The sequence below is a fragment of the Agelaius phoeniceus genome, chromosome 6 (assembly GCF_051311805.1).
Source record: "Agelaius phoeniceus isolate bAgePho1 chromosome 6, bAgePho1.hap1, whole genome shotgun sequence".
Classification (NCBI taxonomy): domain Eukaryota; kingdom Metazoa; phylum Chordata; class Aves; order Passeriformes; family Icteridae; genus Agelaius; species Agelaius phoeniceus.
The window spans coordinates 28,285,387-28,310,404 of NC_135270.1; the positions used below are offsets into that span (position 1 = coordinate 28,285,387).

A 25,018-nucleotide genomic window follows, 5' to 3' on the forward strand; every position below is an offset into this window, starting at 1 on the left:
TAACTTAGTACCTGATGAGCCTGCATCAGATGAGAATTCTGCAATGGCTTCAGTTATAGATCACATTGTATCACACTTTCAGTGATAAAGTTTGAAAAAACTTTTAGTAAATACTGTCTTAAAGGCACTAACCTGTTACCTGAATCTGAGGGGGGGGATTTAACAGGTTTTGTTACACAGCATGTATTTTGTTTCTTCTGGCAGCAGTTGGATCTCTTGTCATATTTATGAGGATAGATGGAAGCATATCTAAAATTCAAGATATGGATTTTAAATATGCTTCCATCTATCCTCAAAACATCTTCCTTCTGTTTTGGTACTTTGCCTTTTAGTTAACTTGGCTACACAGGTTTTCTCACACCCTGTGGGCATGATGTCTTTCAAAGCTACAAATGCTACATAAAGCAGATGGCAGAAGTGCGTACCGGTGCCCGACTGGTCTCCTGTGAGATTGCACTTACGATCTAAGGCAGCACACCTGTTAATTTACGCTGACCTTTTCATTTCAATATTTTTGGCAAAGCTGGCAGGAGAAAGACTTGGCCCAAGACATGAAAACACTAATTTTTTCAGCTCTGTGTAGAAGTCCTTGCTTTAGTTTATTCCTGTGCCTGTGGTGGTTGGATCAGCAATAGCATTGGGAGAAAAAAGTATTTTGCTTGGTGTGTGAAGAGACGGGGAACACTTAAACCTTCACTTGAGATAACAGACCAGGACTTAAAGGCTTTAAATCATGCATTTGCCTCCCTGTCAGAGCCAGCTGACAAAAGTGGTGAAGTCTTTGCATTAAATCTGAGGCTATTCAAACAAACCTTGGACGATCAAAAAACCCACACATTTTGAGCAATTTGGGTTCTATCTTTTTTGAACTGCTGGATCTAAGCCCAAGCTTCTGGAAGTTATTTCAGCTACTGAAAGAAACCTTATAAAGCATTTTAGTGACTAGTAAGCTTTGAGTTAGTGGTACTGTGAGGAGTTCTGCAGTACCTCCCTATATGCTTTACAACCATCACTGTAGGATGCTGCTCTTGTCATTATTGAGACTAACTGCTCTGGACTGTGGGGTAGGAAGAGTTTTCTTTATATCAGAATTTTGAAATTACATTTCAGTGACATGGTCTACTGAAGGCTGAAGTTTCTATTAGAGAAGGCTTTGAATCAGTAAGCCTTCACCTGGGTTTAATGGAACTGATTGTTTATTACTGTTAATAAAATTTAAATTCAAAGTGAATTAGTAATTTTCTACTGAAGAAAGACCAACCATTTCTCTACTTACCTGGATATTTTTCTACATATACCAGTAGTAGATTTTCTCTTAGGACCTAAGAACAAATTCTGACAACCAATGTCTTAAAAGATTGAAAAATATTTATGTATCAGATGACAACAATCACAATATATCAGCATTTTTAAAGCCTTAAGTTATTTTCTATTCTAAAATATAGAGGCAATAAGGAATAGCATTTACATGCTATCATACTCTAAATACATTGCTTCCTGAGCAGCCAGGAAAGTTTAATGAGAACAAAATTTAGTTTCCAAATACTCTTCACAAGCTGAACTATTTCATTACACATCAGCCAAAGACATTTGTATAAAATAAGGTTATATTATTTTTGAACAAGTTTCACAGAATAACATTTATAAACATAGGCCTAAATAATTTAAACACAGCAAATTTAACAGCTTTTCATTCCACAAAATTACTGTATAAAAAAGATTGCCAAAGAGGATGTTAAAAGTGCTATCTTACTTGGAAGTTTTTCTAGATGAGCCTACTTCTAGTGTAACCCATCTGCTGGTTCTCAGGTCTCTTATGTCATTTTTCCATCAGTTCTCAATAATGACTGCGTACATCAATCAGCTCTTTGAAGACAGGTGAGTGTGCCAACAAGCAAGCAAAAAAACCTAACTAGTTCGTACCACTAATTTAATTTTAGGATATTTCTCTAAGGAATAAAGTGGATGCTAGTCCTCTGTAACTTCACTGGGAAAAGCAGAATTCCACATGGCTTGCACATTTTATATGGGTGCCCTTTTCATTCATGAATAATAGTGTACTTACTACTTCACTGGATGTGGTGTGATAGGGAACAGCAGAGTGCACAAGTGAAAGCCAGACCTTCCAGCATGTCACTTTAGTGTCCCTGTGGGCACACAGGCCAAGGTGTAACTGTCACCTTATACATAATATCGTGTAGCACTACCAATATACAAACCAGCTGTTTTAATTCTACCACCTCTCTATGTCTTCCATCACATCCAGTGCCTAATTTTAAAGTGCAAATTTAAAAATTTAGGGAAACTGCTTTGGAGGAGAAAAAGTTTGGGGAGGTTGTTTTGTTCTTGAGAGTAATCATGACTCATTAGGCAAAGCAAGATAAAGTGAAGATACCAGCTTTGAGACAAAATATCTCCTGATAGAAGCCACAGCCAATTATTTTCTTACTGAATTGTTTCAATGAGACTGACACATAGTTTTTATCAGAAGGGTTTTAAATTATGTTCTAAGACTAGATGCTCCCTTCCTTCAATAATGATTTTTTTCTCCTTTTTTTTTTCCTTTTTTGTTGGTATTTATAATGCAGCCTTCAAAGCAAAGAGCTAGAGAATTTGCGCCATTTCATCTGTGGAAAGCACCAATGCCAGTGGGCCACATGATCCCCTAGCTCTACCACCACCTACAATAGTTTTGGACTGATGCCTGTAGGTGTAGCCTCTATTGATCACTTACAAGAGTCAGGAACTGCTCTTACCCCTCACCACTTGTCAATGGATCTGTGTTTCACTTCAATCATTACAACATAGTCAGAACACTAAGTTTCTATTCTGCTCTCAAAATGCCCCGATATAGCCAAAGTGTAGAGTATTTGCTGTATCTAATGTAACCTTCAGAAATGTACAGACTTAGGCCATATTTAAAGAATCAGCCAGCAGGATTACTTGGCATTGGACTGTGCTCATCACTCCCTTTTCCTCCTGTCACAATCATGTGTGGAGCTAACTCAGCCATACACACCACTTGCAGCTGTGCTGGGAGAGACTGGAGCTTCAACCACTTTTCTTCGTGGCCAAGCGCTAGGAGAAGAGCACCATGTGGTCTATTCTGAAAATATCTCCAAACACAGAGATGAATTTGGCATTTCTGCTTGTTGGGAAGATTCAGAAGGCAAGTTTTGAGTCAGTCAAGCTCTGGCTCACATGAGCCACACTTTGACTACAGTGGTCAAGGGCACAGCCAATCCCCTGTGGGCACCCCCAGCAGATGGGGCCAACAGGGCCTAAGTGTGCCATGGGCTCTGTACTGCCCAAGCACACGGTTCTACCTTGCCAAGAGTGGTTGGCTGCAAATGGACAGAGTGGCTTGGCTTCAAAAGATGTGTGAAATGACTGCTGACTGTAGACACTCCTCCATGGTGCTTCTTGGTCAATGCTTCCTTTACTCATAATAAAGCTAGGAGAATACTTCTAAAGAAATAACAAACAAAAGTGAACTAGCTAACTAAGAAAGTAGTTTCTGGTAAAGAGAACAGCTGCCTGGAAATAGTTTGTACTGGGTGAAGAATGTCCAGAGTTTTTGCCATTGTGCTCTTGACTTACTCTTAGTAACGGATCCAAATCAAACTCTTCAGCAAATGCAAACTTAAATCAGAATGCTTTAGAATTCCTCCAATAATCACAGATTAAATAGCAATATATTGAAATTAAACTGTGATTGTCTTGTAATCATTTACTTCACAGTGTTCAGTTAGAAGCTGATTAGAGAATTGCCTACTACAATTATACTTGGAGCTTGAGATCTGTACCACTGTTGCCTGGGCCAATTCTACCATTCATCTCTGAACTTGGCTTCCAAGATTTCAACTCATGCCACACCTTCACGAACAAAATAACTAAGAGTGCCATTCTGACCCCATCCCTTCCATGCCTGGGCTGGAACCAGCAGATACACTTGTCACTTCAATTTAAAAAAAAGATGGTACCACAAATTAGAGGAAAAGCTTGTTAAAAAACCAAAAAGGAACTGCAGAAAAATCTACTCAGGTGACTCCATCTATTCTTCAAAGAGAAGAAGAAAAACTGCACTTTTGGCATCCCATAGTGCAATCAGGTATGTCTTCATCGTTGTTTAATGCTTTTCACTAGAAATAGCCACATAAGAGTGCTTTACTAAAACTGGTTACCCTGCAATATAGCACATTCAGTACCTCTTCAATACTATTTTTACCAATGCCCTCATCATCTCATCTCATCTCATCTCATCTCATCTCATCTCATCTCATCTCATCTCATCTCATCTCATCTCATCATCCCACTGTCCCCACTAACTACATATACTTTCTCTCACTGCTTATACCTGTGCTTTCACAAAAAATTAGTATCCCCAAAATCAAAATTTTCTGTCCTCAAGCCCAGGTTTTCTGTTTGCTGTTAGTTTCTCTGTTACTATCAGCCTCCTTAGTTACAGGAAGATTCCAGAGCTAAGAAGGGTTATGTCCACCAGTGACCCAATCCAAAGCCAGAAACCAGCTGTAGGCTAATAGGCAACATATTTCAAAGTAATGTCTTAGTAAGAGACTAAACCCAAAGTTACCAGGTATTTTAGTCTTACAGAAACCATGCAATGAATTTCCATTGCCTCTTAAAAATAAATAAATATATAAGTTATACATGGCCTTCTAAGCAATGCAGTTGAGTTCCAATGTGAGAAGCCCATTTCAAGACTTAAGGCCAGGAACAAATGCTCATCAAACCAATACCTTTTTTGTGCGTATGCAACTACTGGGCCTGTTTGGCATAACACTTCAAGGAATGAAAAGGCAAACTCACATATTAAAACTATTGAGAAAGTCCCACAACAAAATTAAACACAACAAAGCTCATCAGGTGTCTCTAAACTACAACATTATTCTTCTGGCCTCAGAGTTTCCAATTCAGTGTTGGCCAGCAGCACCAAATAAGCTAAACCGGTTCTTTTATAACCCAAGTGAACAACAAGCACCACTAATCAGGAATGAAAAATAGCTATGTATTAATTTAAATAAAGATCTCTTGCTAGCCAAACAGCAGGTAAACTCAGCTCCACTAGTCTCTACAGAAGGTCTCATAAGCTTGACAATACCAGTGTGAGCAATTTTTGGTAACTAACTCTTTGGGTGAGAGATTGTGGAGATAAGCTGGTCTTTTAAAAACTGCCCAAAGATTCTCTTCAAAACAAATATTTTTATAAAAGTTTATGTGCAAAGCTATCTGGAGTTATTTTAATAATTTAATACCCAATAAGAAAGTGTCATCAGTTTCCTCCTTCTGCTCCTTCTGCTCCTTCTGCTCCTTCCACTCCTTCTTCCTCTTCTCCTTTAACAACTAAAGTACCTAGGAGAAAAAAAAATAGGAAAAGAAGAAGAGGAAGACATACTTAATTATGATCTATCTGAAATTATGAACTTATCTGAATTATGAATTATGATCTTATCTGTCCTGTTGGAAAGAGTCAAGAGTTGTATTTCCTGCCTGTTTCTGACCAACATAAACTTCTGCATACCTCAACTGGTCTTAACTAGAAAAGCCTTTGACTTATGAGCTCCTCTGCTGTGGGATGTTTTTCCAACTTCTTGGGTAACAGGGAACAAAAAGGTTCTAAAGTATGGTCTGCAAAGATCAGCCCCACTTGGTCTCTGGGAGATGCACCAAGTCAGTTCAATTGCTAACAACATACCCTTCTTTTGTGGGGCCCCTACTTTGTGCTGCCTTTTCCAGGACATATTTGCACAAGCTTTAGTGTGGTTCGTAATACTACCAAGGACACTTTTTGCCCACAGATATGTGCCCCATTCCTTTTTTTTGTTTTACATTCTAAACTTTTCCTATTACAACAGCAAATGGACCACTGCAGGCCATCCTTCCTAGCAGTGCAATTCTCTCATCACGCTTCCACTTTCTAAGATTTTTTTTTACTGCAGTTGATCTGGTTTTAGATAGAGTCTGGTAATAGGCTTCCCATCCACTGCTCCCTGTAGTGAAGCTGTCTCCTCTTGTTGACATGCCTCCACCCTTCCCTTCCCTTCCCTTCCCTTCCCTTCCCTTCCCTTCCCTTCCCTTCCCTTCCCTTCCCTTCCCTTCCCTTCCCTTCCCTTCCCTTCCCTTCCCTTCCCTTCCCTTCCCTTCCCTTCCCTTCCCTTCCCTTCCCTTCCCTTCCCTTCCCTTCCCTTCCCTTCCCTTCCCTTCCCTTCCCTTCCCTTCCCTTCCCAGCTGTTATTCTGACTCTGTGTTAGTGTTACCACTCCTGCTCTCCCCTTCATTGCTTTAGTACACAGGGGATAATAGTGAACAGCTAACATCTCCATTGATGGGAATTAACATATTTTAAAAGAGATTTCAAAATTATCTAATTTTTAGTCACTAAGCAGTTGAATATCTTTTCATAGCAGTGTCTTAAATAGGAGAGGACAGCTCACAAATTGAGGCTTACTGCAGTAATGGAGGGGGATATTCAAGCATTTAGGAAATTTGCATGCAGATTTGAAAATTTGCCATTGCATCAAAAGCAAACCAGAACATATTCCTGTCTATCTCCATTATCTCATGTCACCTCTTTTGTTGGGAAAATTGTAATTCAGCTTGGCAGATGAAAGCCATGTTAATTTATTTAATGCTAAATCTTTCCATTCCCTATTAGGTATTTGATAAAACTACTTGGGTAACTACAGAATAATGCCCAACTGTAGGTTGCAAGACCACTTGGATTTAGCACTCCAAAATCCATCAAACACTGTGGCCAGGATCTCAGTAACTACTTCTGAATAACTCTGAAGAGGAGGGAGGAATATTAATTTCATGGGCACACAAATGAATCTCTGAGGTTATGTTTAATTTCCCTGTGGTTGTCGTTATATTAAGCTTTTAACTCACCCCAATTGCCTCTCGCCCCAAACTCACCATCCAGCTTTTTCAGCTTGGGTACCCGTTTGGTTGCTTCTTCAATCCAACTGTTCTGATCAGCGGCAAATTTCTCCTGTAGTGGATTGCCTACAAACACCAGCTCCTCTAGTACTGGCACTTCTGCCAGCCTCACAAACTCTGCTGCAACCACAAAGATGAAAACAACCACCAGATTGTGGAACATGGAAAGAACATCTGCACCACACATTCCTTTCATACTCAGTGCAAACATAAAGAGCATGGGATACAACAGGAGAGGGACTGCTTGGATTCTAACTGGTGTCAGGTTAAAGAACAGGGATGTGCTTTAAGAGAAGTTAGAGAAAGATGATTCAAAGCATGAACTTGATTTGACTAAGAAGTTAAATTCAATATTCTAACTATTTTTACTCTCTTGCATGAGTGGATGTTTAGGGATTTTGCACATGTCTGCAGGCTTGTCAGTTACAATCAAAGCTCCGTGAGATACAGCACTATATTTCACTTGGTGACTTAACTCATGCATTCACCACACTATACAGAAATCTCTACAAAGTAGAGATGCATGGCTTACCCCAGTCTTTCACCAAATTATTTGACATATAAAGAACCTTCAGTTTCTTCATTACACGGATACCCCTCAGTTTCTCAATTAAGTTGTATGAGATCCACAGCTCCTCTAAAGTTTCAGCAACTGCCTCCTGGAAAATGACAGGACTACTCAGTTAAGCAGAAGTACATCTTCCTTATTATTCATACTCTTTCTTCACCTTCTACAGGTAACATCATGTGAGAAAATAGTAAGGTATATTAGTCCTCATTTCCTTTTAAGCAGGTGCCTAATTATTAGGCATGGCAAATGCTCATGGGAATTAAAAGGCAAAGTTATATATGCAAATATATGTAAGGAGGACAGAAATCGCTATATTAGAATAAAACAAGATGTTTTATAAAACAAGATGCAGAACTTACTGGCTGCAGTAGTTCTTTAGGCATAGGGGCAGAGGAGACAAATCTGCCTACTTGTGCACTGCAAGCATTTGTGAAGAGAATGCAATTCAACAACTGCTTTGGAAAGGATGTTACACAGTGTGAGAGCATTTTTCATTCTGGTATTTTCTTGTATGTTTGTATCTGCTGGCCAGAAATCACATTCCTAATTCTCTCAAAAGAGAGGTTTTTTAAAGCCAGTCATAACACATTAACTCTGCCTTTCACACTTAAGAGATTTGGCATCTCTGAAGGTGAGAACAGCTTTGAGGCGAAACAGTATCTCTTGAGAAAGAATTTATATAATCACTTAAAAAATGCTGATGAAAAAAGTATTCTTCTGACCTGAATTCAAATGTAACAAAATTGATCCAATTTTTTTCCTCAACTAATTTTCCCCTGTTAGGTAGACTCAGTTCTGCCACCATCAACTCTAAAGCCATACTGTGTCAGGTGCCAGTTACATAAAAGGGACTGACTCTAAGGAAGCGTGTTTTTACAGCACTGCCAATATTTGTATTAAAGAAGCACAGCCTAAGTATCTTCAGGTAAAAAATTCTGCATGCAAAATGTCTGCAGGAATTATATTCATGTAAAGCCAGCAGAAGTTAAATGGCTTTACAGATAGACAGCAATTTTCAAATAGAACTTCTGATTTTCTTTATTAAAGACAATAAAATCTCTCTTCCTAAAATTTTTCAGTGTAGTAAATTAAGGTAGATAAATTTCCAAACATTAAGAGAATTTTAACCAAAAAAAGTGAACAACTATCTGAAAATTCAGAAGCAATGTGAAAGAGTGTGAAGAGATGATAGCAAAAGGAGAATATAAAAGGTTAGTGCCTAACCTTTTACTCACTTAATTTTATTGAATTCAGGAAAGACTTGTATGAACATGGGGAAATTACCCCATATTCTATTTTATTAGTGAAGTATTGATACTAAAAAGCACATACCAATCCATTCAGGTTCTTTATGTTATTTCTTCCCAAAGACAGAATCCTCAAATTTTCTGCAATAAATTTTAAAAAATCTCATAAATGGGGTTTCTTTAAAATAAGAAGGTGCTGTAAGTCAGGTAAAATGCCATATTCTGCTTACAAACTGCACTCTGAACAGGCTACCTTAAGAAAGAATGACCTAACAAAAACAAACCCTCCTGACCTAAACAGATCAGCAGGAATTGATGCAGGGGAAAGCTCAGAAATACACTCATGAATACAAAGCTGCTCATGTATAGGTTACCTAGTTGAAATTCAGTTTTGATAAATACTGAACAAAAATTATTATTTCACCTTGCACCTGAACTCTAACTGCTGACTTGCTTCTTTTGATCTTACATAATTCATGTCCCTTCTTCTCCAGGCAAAAGTGATGCTGATCTTATTTTAAGGCAGTAGATTTGGTATCTGCATATAAAGCTGCCTTACAGATGCCTGATGAGAGACATTCAACTTAGTTCTAGTTTGTCTGGCTTTAGTATCAAATACTTGGTATAGACTGGATGTTTTGAATCTACATTAATATAATTATTTAAGATGCTTTAACAGCTTTTAATGTTTTATACCACTAAAAAATTTCATTGGTTTCACTTCTATGTACAATTGCCTAATTATTTTTTGTCATGATAGTTACAGAATTAAAGTATTAAAGAACAATTATTTGGAAAGACTATTGGAATATATTTCTCTGACTAGTATTCCCAAATCTTTTGAAGTCTGAGCTTATTATGCAAAGAAATGAGTTTATCAAGCTCTTTGGCAGATCTCTTGGTGTGCAGTTGGAAAGGATGAGATTCCAGGTTCCTTATCTATCCAACTGGCATTTTAATAGGAACAGAAAAGCCTGGAAGCTCCACTTCAAAACCTGCACTTCTTTGTCAGCCTCATGCCACAGTCAAAATCTTGAAGACAGACCATTAAGACTTCTGTTCCAAAGTCAGTAACCCAAGAGTTTCAAAGACAGGTGTCCAAGAAAGAAAAACTCTACTTCTAGACAGATGGCACATCCATGTATAAAGTATGAACAAAATGAAACCAAGTATACCCAATTCTCTGCAAAGTGGAATGACATTTTCTCCATCCAGGTCTACAACACTCCAACCTCACTGCAACCAATAATGCATTTGCAGAGTTGTTGAACTGCAGACTGTCTCCATCAGGAGCATGGAAAATAGTCATGACATCACTCTAGAACTGATTAGGTGTTGAATAGCACAGCAAGGCTCATGGGAAGGTTCTGAAGTGCTTACTGAATGGAATTTTTTGAATGTTGCACTGTGAGACAACTGTCAAGGCTAGTGCAAGGATACCTGCTGCAATACACCACTGCTGCTCAGCATGCATTCTCCAGTAAGACTGGTCATTTTAAAGGTCACTTGTAATGTTCTATGAGGAGGGAATAAAAAAGGATAATAACAGATATAAATAAAGCTGGACACATGTAACAAATGATGGCATATCTCCTAGCCAGGCAACTAGAAAACAAACACAAAGGACAGCTGGCTTGTCACTTACTTAGGTTGTTCAAGTTGGCGATTCTATCAATGCAGTTTGTAGATAGTGATAGTTTCCTTTAAAAGAAAGAATAATCAATTCACAGTATATAAGGGATCACTACACTGGAAGAGTTCCATGTCCCAACACCACTGCATTAGAAATAATTATATGTTCTTGTCTCATTAGATGGTAAACTAACTGGATGTGTAACAGACTCAAAATATCCTCAAACCATTAAGTTTTATTTAGTTTCTGGGAAAGTACCATGAGTTACTTACATTAAATACTGGATTATCTTTTGATGCCTAGCCTTATGAAGTGCATGGATGTTTATTTCTGAAATTACTGTAATCTCTTTCTGGAAGTCCTGCTCAAATTGCCTCTTTTTTTCCATGAATTTTGGAGGGGATCATAAACATGACTTTTAGCTGATAGACTCCAAACACAAATCTATAATTATATACTGATAAACAGTATATAATTTTTCTGGGGACAAATATTAATGCAGAATCTACCCTAACACCCTCTGAGTTAAGTTACAGGAGTCTTTGAATTAAAAAGGGCAATTGTGTGCAGAAAGAGAAGCTCAGTTAAGAAAGAAAGAGAAAGTTGCTGCTTTGAAGGCCATACTTAAACAGAGTAAACACATATCTGCAGTGGACAGCAGAAAAACTGAAAGGAAGAGAGGATATTTTGTTTCCAGCATGTTTTTAATTGAACTTACTCGCAGTTAACAAGAGCAGAGAGGGCACCATCCATTTTTTCCACAGGAGGAATCTGCCCATACAGTTTCACTTCCTTTGCCTCTGAAGCCTTCTGGCCACTTTTCTCTTCCTAAAGAAAAGAGAAGGTGAGGAAGAGTCTCACTGCTACATGCAATACCAAAAACTACTACACTAAAATAATTACTCTAAAAATGAATACTATAGAAGGAATTCACATATACTACTGGAAGGAGAAAGCATTTTCAGTACTATCAGGATTCCTGCTAGTGTAGCATAAAAAGGGTAAAGCTAGCTTATTTTCAAGGTATCAAAATAACTTATACATTATATATGTTGGGTTTTAAAAGTTGTGTAACACTTGAGCAATTTAGTAAAGGAGTCATCTGCCACAAGGAATGGAGAATAGATTGAAGGCTAAAATTCTGGATTAAGATATTTCCATGGAGACTGACATACAGAAACCTCAGCTAGGGCCAATCTATAGCAGAAGCAGATTTAAAAGTTCTCACAGAAAAGTCTCCTCACTTCACCCAGAAATCTCAGAACTCATGCCCAGCTCACGACACAAACTGAATACAGGGGAGTGTGTTTTGGGGGAGAACTTCAACAGATTCACAGCATTAAGAATCTAAAAACAAATATTCTAATTAGCCATTAAGAAAGAGTGGGGGAAGATGTCACACTTAAGAGAATACAGCAAAAGACAGATTTCCTATTGACAACCTAGGCGGATAATTCAGAGTCTTGAAAAAATGGACATAACTTCGGCATTTAGGTTTATTAAAAAATATCATCAATTAAAGCTTTTAAAATTCTGAAGTGATGGCAATTATTGACTAAACGCTTGGAACAAGTATCTGTTTAGAGAGTAGCAGCAGTTTTGACAGCTGCCTCCCTGACAGCACAAAGGGAGCATTTTCTCAGTTCACTCAGTGTTCAGTGCAAGGACTGGAGGTCCATTAACAAAGGAGAAATCTTGGCACTTTCAAAACAAGGACTTGTGTTTTCTCCTCTATTTCATGCATCTACTGAAAAGAGAGATAGCTGAGTGTGCCCCAGTTTATATGGCTACTTTGTAATTAAATTAATCACATCCCATAAGTCTTTCAGTATCCCACAGCAGAACATCAGGTTTTGATAACATTATTTTTCCTCTTATGCACCCAAAATACTTCAGAAAACTTAATTTAATTTTAAAAGATCATGTTGTCTTGCACACTTATTTATATTCCAGTTTCTGTCCAAATTCAGTGTAACAGTATTTTTACTCAAAATTAATGATTTAGCAAATAAGCATATCAGATGTTTTGCTGGAATATGGTGATACATGTTCAAATAAAGTAACTATATCAATGTGAAACTTCCATTTTCTTTTCTAAGAACACTACTGTATCTGTTTGTATTTACACTCAGTTTGTAATCTATGAGCTCATACCAACAAATAAAAATACATTTTTCCTTAAAAACATGAAAGGGAGAGAGCTTCCAACATGGACTGGGCCAGCAGTGAGCTCACAGCACTGAGCACCTTCAGGAAGAAAATTCATCCAGATTGCCAAGTACTTCTGGAAGGAGCTGCACAGCCACAATATGCCACAGAGAAAATATAGGTAGAACAGACATGTTTTTATAAGAACAGGTTACATGTTTGCCAAGATGAAGCTGCTTTGATTTCAAATTGCTTTGATTTAACTAATGTCACCCTGACTGCAGGGCATAGGTAAACCCTTATACCAAAAGGGAAGAAAAACACTTGGAATGCAACACAACACCAAATGCAATTGTACAAGTCACATGGATCCAGATTAGGAAGAGTAAAAGGAAGATTTAGACGCACCCCTAATAATTAGAACAGAAAAGCAAATTCAGCACTTTATGCCTAATGTTAATGGGAACTCACTGACACAGGCTGATTCTGCCTAAGAGACATGTGACAGAGGAGCAAACGAAAAATAAATCTGTTAATAGGAAACATGGAGCTGAAGTTCTGGAGGGCAGGAAGAGTGAGGGAGGAAAAGCAAACCATTTTTATACACAGTTAATACCTCTACTAATGCTTATGTCTGCAAGTTGTTGCATTCTAGTTCTCAATAGGAGAGCAGCAGTGAAGTTTGTGGGATATACCAACATAACTGGAAAACCCCTGAAATACTGAAGGTACTAAACAATGATAAAACTCAAAATGGAAGTAATCTTCAGTTACAGGCTAGTACCTTGAGCTTCTGGCTTTCAAGTGTACCTACCCATGCTATCACATCCAGATACTCCAGAGGCCAAAACATTTATAAATCATTGCTCTAGCAGCTGGCCAGAATTAGCAGGAAAGCATATGTACACCAAACAGCACATCTGTGCCTTCATCTAAAATTCAGAGACTGGGGAAAGATTATCATTGGTTTTACTGCACAGTGAGCCTGACACTTGAGCATCCTACATCATCATTTGGCATTACATCCCCATCTTTGCCAACACATAGCTTTTTGGAAGACCAGGTTAGCCACAACCAAATGAGCTTCTGTATGAATAGAGTATTTAAGAAGAAAAAAACCCCAAGAAACTCATTCTGAGTGAAGATTTGCACAATATGAGGGACTATATGTCAAAAGACATGTAGAAGATTCACTGAATTCAGTACAGTGAGAATTTCATACTTGTTTATTCCGTGGGAAAGACTGCACTTGGGTAAAGTGAACAGAGCATAATTAAAACATAATACATCCCCTACTTAGGATCTCTTTTGTGACTTCAGGCCCATGCATATCCAGCAGAACAAGGCAGGAGGGCAAAACAGACTAATCTTTACCAGTTGTATCAATTTAACAGGAACATACAGAAAGTCCAACAGAATGTACTATACAACAACAACAACAACAACAACAATAGTAACCATCATTTTACTTTGTGAAACTTCTTAAAGCAGATGTTTCATGCAAACATATTTCTTACAATGTTTGACAAACAAAATTAGCTGAATACAGTCAAACCTCACGCCACTAGACACTGTTCTAGTTCTTACCCATTTGGCTAGAGCTTCTTTGATGGTCGTTGCTTTTGCCTAAAAGTGAAACAAACTTAAGTGAATATTCATTGAATTTTTTAAGTGGCTTGTTCACTGCAAATCTTTCCTTTTCCTTCCCTCTCCCTATCCTGCTTGTTTGCCCCCCTTCCACCACTTTCCTGTATTATCTTGGGTCAGCCAAGTCAAAGAAGTTGGAACCCCCCAGTGTCCTGTAGTTTTGTTTCTGGGGTACTTGGCTGCATTTTCAGAACCAAACAATGAGCTTAATGTCAGGACATTATCTTCCTGATCTTACTCTCTGTCCCATGGCACACTGCTTATTAGCTTTTATGGTGAAATTCAACTTAAAGGCATAAGAAGTTACTGCAATGAAAATTGTGGTCTAATGCTCTTAAATCCTCACACTTCCTATTGTGCATTAGCAGTTTCCTGCCTGAAAGCAAGTCTGCAACCAGAAAATTATACAGCCTCCTAAAATTCACTGAAGAAAATGAGGTACAGCTTGCCAAAACTCAAGAGCAATCTGGATTATATATATTTGCGGTTTCTTACCAATGGTTTCACATTGAGTTATACCATGTGATGTGAAAACATGTATGTGGTGTTATTATTCAGTTTGGAAAAACCTGAGAGCTGCTTTTTAAGGATTGACCCACTGACCAACTTTCTGTTGTCACTAACTCTTACTTTTCCACCTCACATCAGAGTCTCAGTGAAACCACATAAAGATATCCAAAACAGTAGTATATAAACAACATGCCTAATGCTTCTCTAAACATTAAACATAATCCAAGATGTCTTGGATTAAAAAAGTTTCAGAGATCAATCTTTTACAAACAGTGATCAACAGCCTTCTCTCTACAAATACAGGAAGACTCAAGTTTTAGCATCTCTGTTGCTCCTAAGTGTAGCAGGGCGTGGATAAAAGCAGCCTTTCAGGTAATCAGATATATAACCCCCCCCTACTGTAGAAGTTAAAAACAACAAACTAACTTCCCCAAAAAATCTTACAGGCAGCCACCTCAGTCACAGAGCTTTAGTATTGGGTACTTTACTCTGGACCACAGAAAACTCTGGTCCCAGCAATAAAAGACAACAGCTGAGGCAGCTTTATATAAGAAAAGGCCACAGCCACTGAACACCCAGCAACAGCCTAAGAGCCAGCAACACCAGGGAGCCCGAGCATGCATCTCAAACATCAACATGCACCTCCATTTAGACATCCTCAGATGTTCCAGCTCTTTCTGCCCACTGACAGGCACTCATTTCAATCTGGTCCATACCAAGTGATAGCTAGCTCTTAGTCCTATTGGAAATGACCTGCAAACTTGAGCCCCAGCAGTAGCTCCCCAGTGTCTGCCAGAGATACACATCTGCATGACCTCCTCTGGTTCAGAAGATCACATCCCTAAGCTCCCACTACAACAGCCTCCTTCAAGCCAATTAACAGCTACCAGTGTGGAGGCAAAAACAGCTGGCTTCCAGTTAATTGGGGATTTTTGGGCAGAAACTTCATTGCCTTTTTCATAATTATGGCAGCCAGTCACCATATCATTTGGGTACATGATCTCAGTCACTCATGTTGAAGGGAGAAATGCATTTATAAGATCAGTGGCTGCTGCTGTTTTGAAGTCATGCCTAAAAACAGTTTGGACTTTAAAGCTACTGATCCATGTGAGCACAAGGAGCAGCTTCTTCCCTGACCTCTGTACACTTATCTCTGTTGATTTTATGAAAACATGGATATCAGCACAGCAGGTTATCTCTCTCTCTCTCTGGAGAGCACATATCAGGGATTTCATTTTCTTTGAGATGCACTTGAAATTTCTGTAGGTAAATCAGAGTATCTTCTGCCACAGGAGGTTACTCAAGGGAAACTTCCTCCAAGAAGCTTATCTGCAGGGTTCTTCTACCTGCTTATTGAACAATTTTCTACAGGTATTTAGACTAAAGAAAGTCATAATACTTTATTTTAAAATATTCAAAGTGCCAAGTGATCAGTGGGCATCCCTGAAGAGTCACCATCAACATGGCAGAAACAAGAAATAGAATCTCTGAAGGGGAAAAATAACCACACCTGTACTAGTAATAGTTGTAACAAAAGATTTATTCCCCTCCCAAAAAACACAGCAGTTGGACACATAGTATCTACAAAATTTAGACCCCCAGGAAAAAGCAAAACAGCAACATTTCGCCTTTATTTGCAGACATTTATTTGTATTTAAAATAGATGAAATCAGAATTGCACAGCAACAGATACCAAGCTAATCGCTTGGTGATCATCGATACCGCCGCCTTAAAACCACGTACTAGCGGAGGTTTGGGAGTTCGTGACTCCCCTCTTTCCTCGCTTCTCCCCGAAATCCCCCTTTCCCAAGGCACAGCAGCAGGCCACCGGCCCCCGCCTCAGCCGCCGCCCCGAGCCCCGCGCTGCCTCCCGGACGGCTCTCGCCGAGACCGGGCTGCTCGGCGAGGCCCGGCCCCGGAGGGCTCCGCGCAGCCACCGCCGGCGCGGGGGCCGCTCCGACCCCCGCCGCCGGGCCCCGGCGCCGCCCCGGCCGCAGGACTCACCATGGTGCCGTGGATACCGCGAACGCTCCGGTTGCTACGGGCGCGGGGAACGCCCCGCCCGGAACTCGCGTAGCGGCCCGCGGCGCCTTGTGGGACGGGCGGCGCCGGCCGGGCCTGGCCCGGCACGGGGCTCACGGCCCGGCCGCGGCGCTTGGGAGCCCTTCGGCAGCTGCGAGGGCCCCCAGCTGTGGCCGGTGCAGCTCATCCAGCCCCCGACCACTCGTCTTAATGGAATGGGATGGGCGTTTGGCCTGGCAAAGAATTACTGTGGCGGGTTCCGGGCTCCTGAGTACAAGAGCAGCTACTGGAGAGGGGCCAGTGGAGACCCACAAAGATGATGGATGAGGGTCTGGAGTCTCTCTCTGGTGAGGAGAGACTGCAGGACCTTGGCCTGTTTCGTCTGCAGCAGAGGAGAGCTCACCAATAGATACAAATTTCTCAAAGGTGGGTGCCAAGAGGACGGTGCCAGACTTTTCAAGGGTTCAGAAGATCAGAATATGAGGGACTTGTCCTGCCCAATGACAGGACGAGGAGAAACGGCCTTAAGCTGAAACACGAGAAGTTCCACCTCAAGGTGAAGAAGAACCTCTTTACACTGTTCCAGCAGAGCCCTGGAACAGGCTGCCCAAGGAGGCCATGGAGTCTCCCTCTGGAGACAGTCCAAATTCACCTGGACACATTCCTCCGTAACTTGTTCTAGATGACCCTGCCTTAACAGGAGAATTGGACTAGGTGGTCTCCAGAGGTCTCTTCAAACCCTAACAAATGTAAACCAATATAAGTAACATGGCTGCAACAAGGCCATAATCAGGCACTCAGTTTAGTACACACTTCAGGAAATAGCTACACATTCTGCAGAGTGTCTGCAATGCCTCTTGGGTCTTGCAATATACATGCAAATGTATATTTGCATTGTAAATATACAAAATGCTAGTAAATATACAAAATGCCTGGTTTTCAACAGGTCCTTCTATTATTTTGTCCAGGAAACCCTGATTGACAAAAAGGCTCTTTGCAGTAAAATTACATTGTTTTTAATTTTTCCTCCATTTAAAACAAAGTATCACTTTTCCAAACAAATACTTAACATCAAATTCTTACACATGGTTGCTTTTTAATAAAGGAAGTGTTATGTGTTTTATTTCTCTTTCAAATTGCATGTATCTGACAAAATCTAACACTGAATTATTTTAAAAGCTTGTGCTTTAGAAATTAAGTCTGAGACCTCTTAATCTACCTGTTTTCTTGTTGGTTTTTTAATTTATTTTTTATTTACAATTTAACATTTACTTCCTGAACCTCCAGATTGCAATCTTGCATTGCAGTGCATATGCTGAGGTAGGACTGCAGTGTGGAGACACAGGTATTGGCACTGGGAGAGTGACAGAACAGGAATAGGGGAGGTGCTGCTCTTGCGCAATTGATAACAGGTCCAGCTACGGAAGAGACACAGGATGAGGCAGGAACCTTCACACAACAGACAACCCTTTCTCCTACAGTTGCTACTTGAAATGAGTTTGGAAAAAAAGGCAGTCTGACAGGTATGGGTGATACTAAGGAGCACATGGCAGCAGGTTCTGGTCCTGGACTTCTGGAGCTGCTTGTGTTAGCAGAGGTTCAGGCACCAGATAGGACTTGACAAAAGCCTATTCAGCTGATGAGGGAGTTTAGAGACCAGGCATGAAGAGATCTTTTGTGGAGTTCACAGAATGGAGCTTCTCTTGTAAAGAGTGGATGAATAAATTGTTCAGTTGGCATTGATTGTGTGTGAAAAACATGTGACTTTAATCAAATGATAAGGAATAATAAGAGTTGCAGAAAGCTATTGAATCTGAGCAGCAGCATAATGACAGTTAACTGGAGAGAGATCCCTGAGAGCAAAGCAAAACTAAGTACACTAATGAAAGATTTTTATCTTCCTGGGCTCTCAACTTTCTAGGCAGCTCTCAAACTGGTCTGACAAAAATGACTTTGGAAGGAGAAATTTTGTTGATAGAGGCCCTCCTTCAACAGGCCTTCAGCACTGGCACTATTTCAGCAAGACCCTCTTGAGAGATCAACACATTTGGGAAGAAATTTCTTTCTACCTGAATGGTGAGGGAAAAAAAGGCACTAGCCAAAAATGAATTTGGATTAAAAAAAATAATCTTGGGCAGTCGTGGAAAAGCTATCATAGATTTGGCTTTTTTGGAGGGCATTGTTAATTTGGTATGATTCTGAGTTAATTACCACCATAAGGTGAAAGCTTTTTACAGTCAGTTTAAATCTACAGGCTAGGTTTTCTGTCTCCCAGCTCTGCTTCCTCCCTAAGAATAGCTGTCAGCATCTGTTGACATCACTACTAAAGAGTTCTACAAGTAATTAATCCCTAACTTAATTGCTGTATTTAGACATGCTCTAACCTATCCAACAGAATCTTAATACCCTGAGTGTCAAACAGCAATCCAAGACATTACAGGAACAGACAGGTACATCCCAAATACAAGACAATGCTAGTACTGCCATTCTTCTTGGATGACAAGGAAAAGTACTCTTCATTTTTCCATTCAGCACATAGTTCTTTTTTGGAAAGAAACAGACTGTCACCAGAAGACCACAATGCTAAGTATACGAGCCTCATTTCAAGTAGCTTCAAATTTCTAGTAGGTTTCTCGAGCTTCATGTAAATGGAAAACGTTTCTGAAGTGTGTATGGCTGTAAATATGAGAATTCTGGGGTAAGGTAGCTTAGGACTCAAAGTCAGAGTCATCATTATTTGGATGTCTATGTTTATCATCCGTCATTGCCAAGGTGTGATCCTCTCTTTCACTGCTGAGTGTGCAGGCTGCTTGTTAACATTCTGTGAGGTGTAAATACTGCAAGCAAGGAAGTATCTACTACTCTCTTCAGGTACTTGTTTCTTCCTATCAGGACCACTTTGAGCTGTCAAATTGGTACCATAATGCAACTTGCTTGTTGTTTCACATCTCCTCTGTTTACCTAGTTAAATTAACTTAGAGTGCTCCAAATAAATCCCTTTCTTTTTAGATTTATACTTGTAATTAAGTAGTCATTTGGTTATTTGCATATTTCAAGGCTTGTCTCAGTCAATCCCTTCAATTCACCAGTCATCACCAGTCATTTTGGTGGCTCAAGTTCAGTCCTTGCAGATCTGCAACTGCTTGCATGTGTTTAAGTGTTCATCCCAAATGCAAGTGCAGAAACTCCTGAATCTTTCCCCAGGAGTGTTCCTGTGCGTGGGCATGTGCTTTGCTCTCTCCTCCCCCTAGAACAGGCACCCCCAAAACACGATCCATAGCTACCTGACAAAATGGAGTAGAAGGAGGATCAATTCGGTGACCCGCTCCTGGATAACTCAGGAGTTCAAAGTTCTCTTTCCCATGCTGGCGTAGACGCCTGATTGCCAGCTCAGCATATAAGGAGCTCTTCCACATCCGATCATCTTCCCCTACCACTAAGAGAAAGTGACCTTCTGCTTTTTCAATGGGGATCACACTAGAAGAATTAGCAGGATTCGTTGGGTCATCCAGAGCTTCAAAAACATCAAACACACCAGACTCAGAGACAGTGACTTTCTCCATATCAAAACGCAGCCCAGGCAGAGTCGTCTCACCATAATGGAGGTCTGCGACTGTGTTTGAACTACAGCCAGAGATTGAGACAGCAGCCACTACTTCTGGCAGGAAGGTGATCATGGAGAGCGCTAATTCCGCCCCTTTCCCAGTCCCAATCACTCCAACTCCTGGTCCTTTCACCTTCAGATAAGGTAGGGGGTGGAAAAGAGAGGAAGAAAGGAATAAAGAAAGCATACATTATAATGGGATTAGCCATTAATTGACTTTGGAGTGGTTTTATTAAAAAAAAGGTTAGGTTAATTATTGATGTAACCTGTTGCAAAGTGACAGTCTGGACTCACGCTCCTCTTTCTGTTTTTTTGGTCTTATTTTTCAGAGACACCAAGACAGATCACACCCCACAAAAAATGCTGACAGGCACAAGGCATATTATCTGGTCCCTACTGCATATGTTAATACAAGTTTTTTCTCATTTTCCTAAAACAGGTAACAGGAAATTCAAGTCTCAGGAAAATAAAGTAACCTCACAAATTACATTTGAAGGCTTAGATAAGTAGCATTTGTCTTGTCTTTTTCTAGCCTGGAAAGTAAAACTGAAAGCAACATTCCACATCATCAAAATCATTCTTTCAGCTACTATGAGCAGTGTCATATCATCCTCTCTTAAAACTAATTGCTTTCATGTAAGAAAAAACCCCAAACAAGCCCAGCATTTTATCACCACCGGTCCTGTTTGGAGGATACTCCAGCATTCACTATCCTACTGATCAGCAATCTTCTAGCTCCAGCATGAATTTAACAGATACTTTGTGCTGGAAGAAATTCACTCTCCCCAATCATATGCATAAGCCACAATTGGGCCTAAGCTTGCCCAGCAGAAACTGATACTCAAATATAAAAAAAAAATCACCACCACCACTTAGGCATAACTGCTAAATCCTCCCTAGTCCCAAGAGATTTCCCACTGCACTCACCTTTGGGTGACGCTGTAGGAACCTTGCTGCCTCCTCAAAGTACTCAAGTTTTAAGTCTTTCAAGATCCTAGGAAGATCTTCAAAGTCAAAATATGGCAGAGAAAGAGCAGCAAAACCATGAGTAGCCAGGAGACTGGATCTAAATTCAATCAAGCCTCCTTCATCACCATACATGTCAATCACTCCTGGAAAGGGACCATCCCCTATATTAAAGAGAAGAGTTACAGAGGAAAAGTTATCAAACAGGACACAAAAAACTATCTGGTGAGGAGTAAACAACAAAATGCTTAAGACATTTGCTATTAATAGTCATATAAGACATTAGCTATTAATAGTCATTATTTTTCCATTTGCACAGCAGAGATTTAAGAGAACCAGTGCTATGTCCCTCTCCAGCTATTTCAAACTAAGAATAGGTCCAAGTCCTTACATTCCTGTAAAAATATATGAAGTTACAGGTTTCACTTTTTAAAACAAAAAACAAAAAAAAAAATCAACCAACAAAAACCCCAAAACAAACAAACAAAAAAACACAACAAAAAATAATTAACAGTTCTAAATGTATTTTTCCATGGTCTTAACCTCCTGCCCTCAGACCAATCATACACCAAGTCAGCTATTTTCCCACAAAGTCACTTCTTAATTAGCAAAGTGCAAGCTCATGAGTAATGAGGCAAGAGCACTGAGCCCTTGAAGTAAATTCTACAAAACTTTCATAAACTCTGAAATAAACTGCATTGAGCAAAGCCCAACAAAGATAACCCATTGTTAACGCCAACTGGACTTACTTGCTCTCTCTCAAGCTCAGCACTGTGAACCTTGGCAGGAGAGCTGCTCCTGCAGACATGACGAGACAGAAGGCCAAACTGAGAGCTGTGGGTGCGGCTGTGTGTGCAGGATGATGTACAGATAAACGTGCACATACATGTGCACAGTCTGTCCCACCAAACTACACAAATAATCAGAACCACAATTTTTAACAGCTGTGCTTTTGCAGCCAAGGTCATGTAAAATACCTGTATGCCAAGCCAGGAGATCTTAGGTTAAAAGGCTAAAGATGCTACTTAATGGAGCTTTAAAGACCCCAAGCAAGCTAATTTTTTCTTTTTTTTTCCCCTGGCCACCAGATGTCACGTTTTATGTGTCCTGATCCAGCTCACTACCACCATCTCAGTACAAAGAGGACACACTTGTTGCAAGAGTGTGTTAATTCTCTGACACTACTTGTATGTGCTAAAGAAAAGGTCTCTGGCATTTCAACACACTGGAGAAAAGGAAGTTTTCTTCCTTTTCCTTTTAGCATGTCCTTCCTAGACATGTTAAATGGTGGAAACCTCCCAAATTAAAGCATTAAGAAGTCAGAAAGGGACTGAAACTTGCTTCTGGGTTCTTACTCGTTCAGTTCTGATCTTTTTTTTATTGAAGTTCAATATTCTACTTGAGAGAAAACAAGTTGGGATAAATTTATTATAATGCTATGGTCAGCAGTAACCTTTATTTAGCAGCAACCAGCCTATATGGCAAGAAAATATGTATTTAATCATCACTCCTACCTGGAAAGCTTTCTAGCAAGAGCATGTAATCAGAACATAATCATAGATGAATGTGTTTCTCTCTCATGAAGACACCCTTTAACTTGCACAAGGATCCTGGACTGCTTCTTTGAGTGCCTATACATGCCCAAGTATATGGGTCCTGCAGAGCTCACTAAAAAGCAGGATAAAATGGGCTAGACAACTTTACCAACATTTAAAAACAAACAAACCTCCACATCTTTAACTCTTATTCCTAAATTGAGAAATCGCTTTCATATTAAAATTACATCCTAAGCCCGCTCGTCCTCTCACTTTTAATAAGAATGATAAGAATGGTTCACATTTAAGATTCCTATCTTTAAAATATTAACTTTTTTTGTCCCTGGAGCAAAGAAGGGTATGGTCATAATGCTGTAACTGGATCCTCCATCATGAGGGATGGCAACATCATTTAAGCAATGATTCCAGACTTTTCAACACTGTTACAATGCCAGAGTTTCTAAATGGGAAATTGCAGTTTCATCTTGCAGATGTCTGGATTCCCACTGAGCTCAGCAGAAATCAAACTCATCCTCTAAGGCAGGATAGATCAAAACAATGTCTCAGAGATGGAAAATCCAGCATGCTGACTAAACATCTGAAATTCAAAGTTCAATCTCTGTTGTTTTTTTCCTCAGTGGACTTTGGATCCGTATCTAAATGGATGAAAAAAATCATTGGTTTGGAATGAAAATACTTAAATACTTAATAACTATAGTGATACTTACAGGAGTTGCTGAACCAAGTAGTTTTAAATTATAGGTAATGTGGAGGGCAGTTCCAGTACCCACAACACTCAGGGAACTACAAGAAGTTTAACTCATAGCTCAAGCATACAAACACATCACTGGTGTAAGGTTTCATTTTCCAACACTCACAGACCATCAGAATATCACACCTCATAAAGCACAACCATCTCATAAGCAGAATAGGCAGAACTTAATCATAAATCCATTTTGGTTTTATACCACAAAAGTAACCCAACTACTAACTGTAGTAACTCTGTAGGAACAGAGGTTATTTTTTAGAATTTCATCTGCCGCTCTGCTTCCTGGCTTGTGTTTCAAAGCGAAGAAGAATACCTTTTAAATTCAGTCCTACTTAGGGTAAAATCCTTGGGACATTCAGCACAGGCTCACACAATGAAGTGCATCAGCTTTTCTGGATGTTAGATTCTGGTACTCCAGAGCAAACATAAAACCTACTGAAAAACCACAGGCTGAGCACAGCAACGAAGTAAACTCTACATCCCCTGTTCTCCTTTAGCTCTCCCGCAAGAGCCGCCTCCCCGCGCCCGCCCTGCTCGGTGCCGCCGAGAAGGAGCAGGCGGGGCGGCCACGCGCAAGCCGGGCCCTGTCGCGACAAGCACTTGGGATATCTTAAGAGTTCAGGGCCACCTGTCTGCAGGGCAGCGTTCGGCTGTTGGGGAATGAGGATTCCCCGGGTGACAGCCTCTGCAAGGGTTTATTTTACGAGATTTTCCTTGCTCTGGTCCGAGAAGGCGGGGGCTTCCCGCCGGCCTCGGAGCGAAGGTCTCGGGCCGGGGCACTCACCCGGCGGCAGGAAAAGAGAGCCCCTTACGACTCCTTCCTTCAGCCGGATCCTTCGCACGCCGGGGGCTGTGAACAGCCTCTGCACCTCGGCCTTGGCCATCACGGGCCCGGGCATGGAGCCGGGCAGGCTGTGGCCCTGGTGGACCAACACCTCCACCTTCATCGGGGCGCTGGTGTTGCGGGGAACGAGCCGCTGGTACGGCCTCTCCATGCCGGCGGGGGCCAGGCTCCAAAAGAGCCCCATGGGCTCCACGCCGGTGTAGTCCCCGCCGTGGGAGGCGTCCGTGCCCAGGTGCAGCTCCCCGCGACTGTCCGCCCGGTAGTGCGCGCACGACTGGAAGAGGCAGCCGCGCTCATCGGCCGCCACCGCCCGCAGGGTCACCGGCTGCCCCGGGCTCAGCCCCGCCACCCGCGTCTCTACCCGCTCGTCCGCCGGCCCGGCGGCGGGGGACACGGCCAGGCTGGCAGCCCGTCGGGCCGGCGGGGTGCGCAGCAGGGCCCGCGCCGGGGCGGCGGCGGCAGCCAGCGCTCTCCACATGGCGGCGGCAGTGGCGGGTGCGCGGTGTGGCCGCGCCGCCCGCAATATCGGTACCGCGGCCGCCGCCCCTTCCAGGCGTCCCCA

At 40.9% G+C, this 25,018-nt stretch overlaps 2 protein-coding genes and 1 long non-coding RNA gene across 3 annotated transcripts; 1 reads left to right on the forward strand and 2 right to left on the reverse strand.

Moving 5' to 3' along the window:
• Positions 1-1,350: 1,350 nt before the first annotated feature.
• DNAL1 (dynein axonemal light chain 1) lies at positions 1,351-16,836 on the reverse strand. Its single transcript, XM_054634656.2, has 8 exons — positions 16,721-16,836; positions 14,147-14,185; positions 11,130-11,239; positions 10,424-10,479; positions 8,864-8,919; positions 7,493-7,619; positions 6,937-7,080; positions 1,351-5,373 (listed from the first exon to the last, which is right to left on the reverse strand). Exons 1-8 carry the CDS (start codon positions 16,721-16,723, stop codon positions 5,294-5,296), a joined length of 615 nt encoding a protein of 204 aa, XP_054490631.1. The 5' UTR covers positions 16,724-16,836; the 3' UTR covers positions 1,351-5,293.
• A 145-nt stretch (positions 16,837-16,981) lies between these two features.
• On the forward strand, positions 16,982-20,829 carry LOC129121419 (uncharacterized). Its single transcript, XR_008534425.2, has 2 exons — positions 16,982-17,164; positions 20,672-20,829. It is a non-coding gene; the product is annotated as an uncharacterized LOC129121419 (long non-coding RNA).
• On the reverse strand, positions 18,482-24,997 carry LOC143691838 (acyl-coenzyme A thioesterase 5-like). Its single transcript, XM_054634654.2, has 3 exons — positions 24,397-24,997; positions 21,270-21,472; positions 18,482-20,475 (listed from the first exon to the last, which is right to left on the reverse strand). The coding sequence occupies exons 1-3, from the start codon at positions 24,932-24,934 to the stop codon at positions 19,900-19,902; spliced, it is 1,317 nt and encodes a 438-aa protein (XP_054490629.1). The 5' UTR covers positions 24,935-24,997; the 3' UTR covers positions 18,482-19,899.
• Between the last annotated feature and the right edge of the window lie 21 nt (positions 24,998-25,018).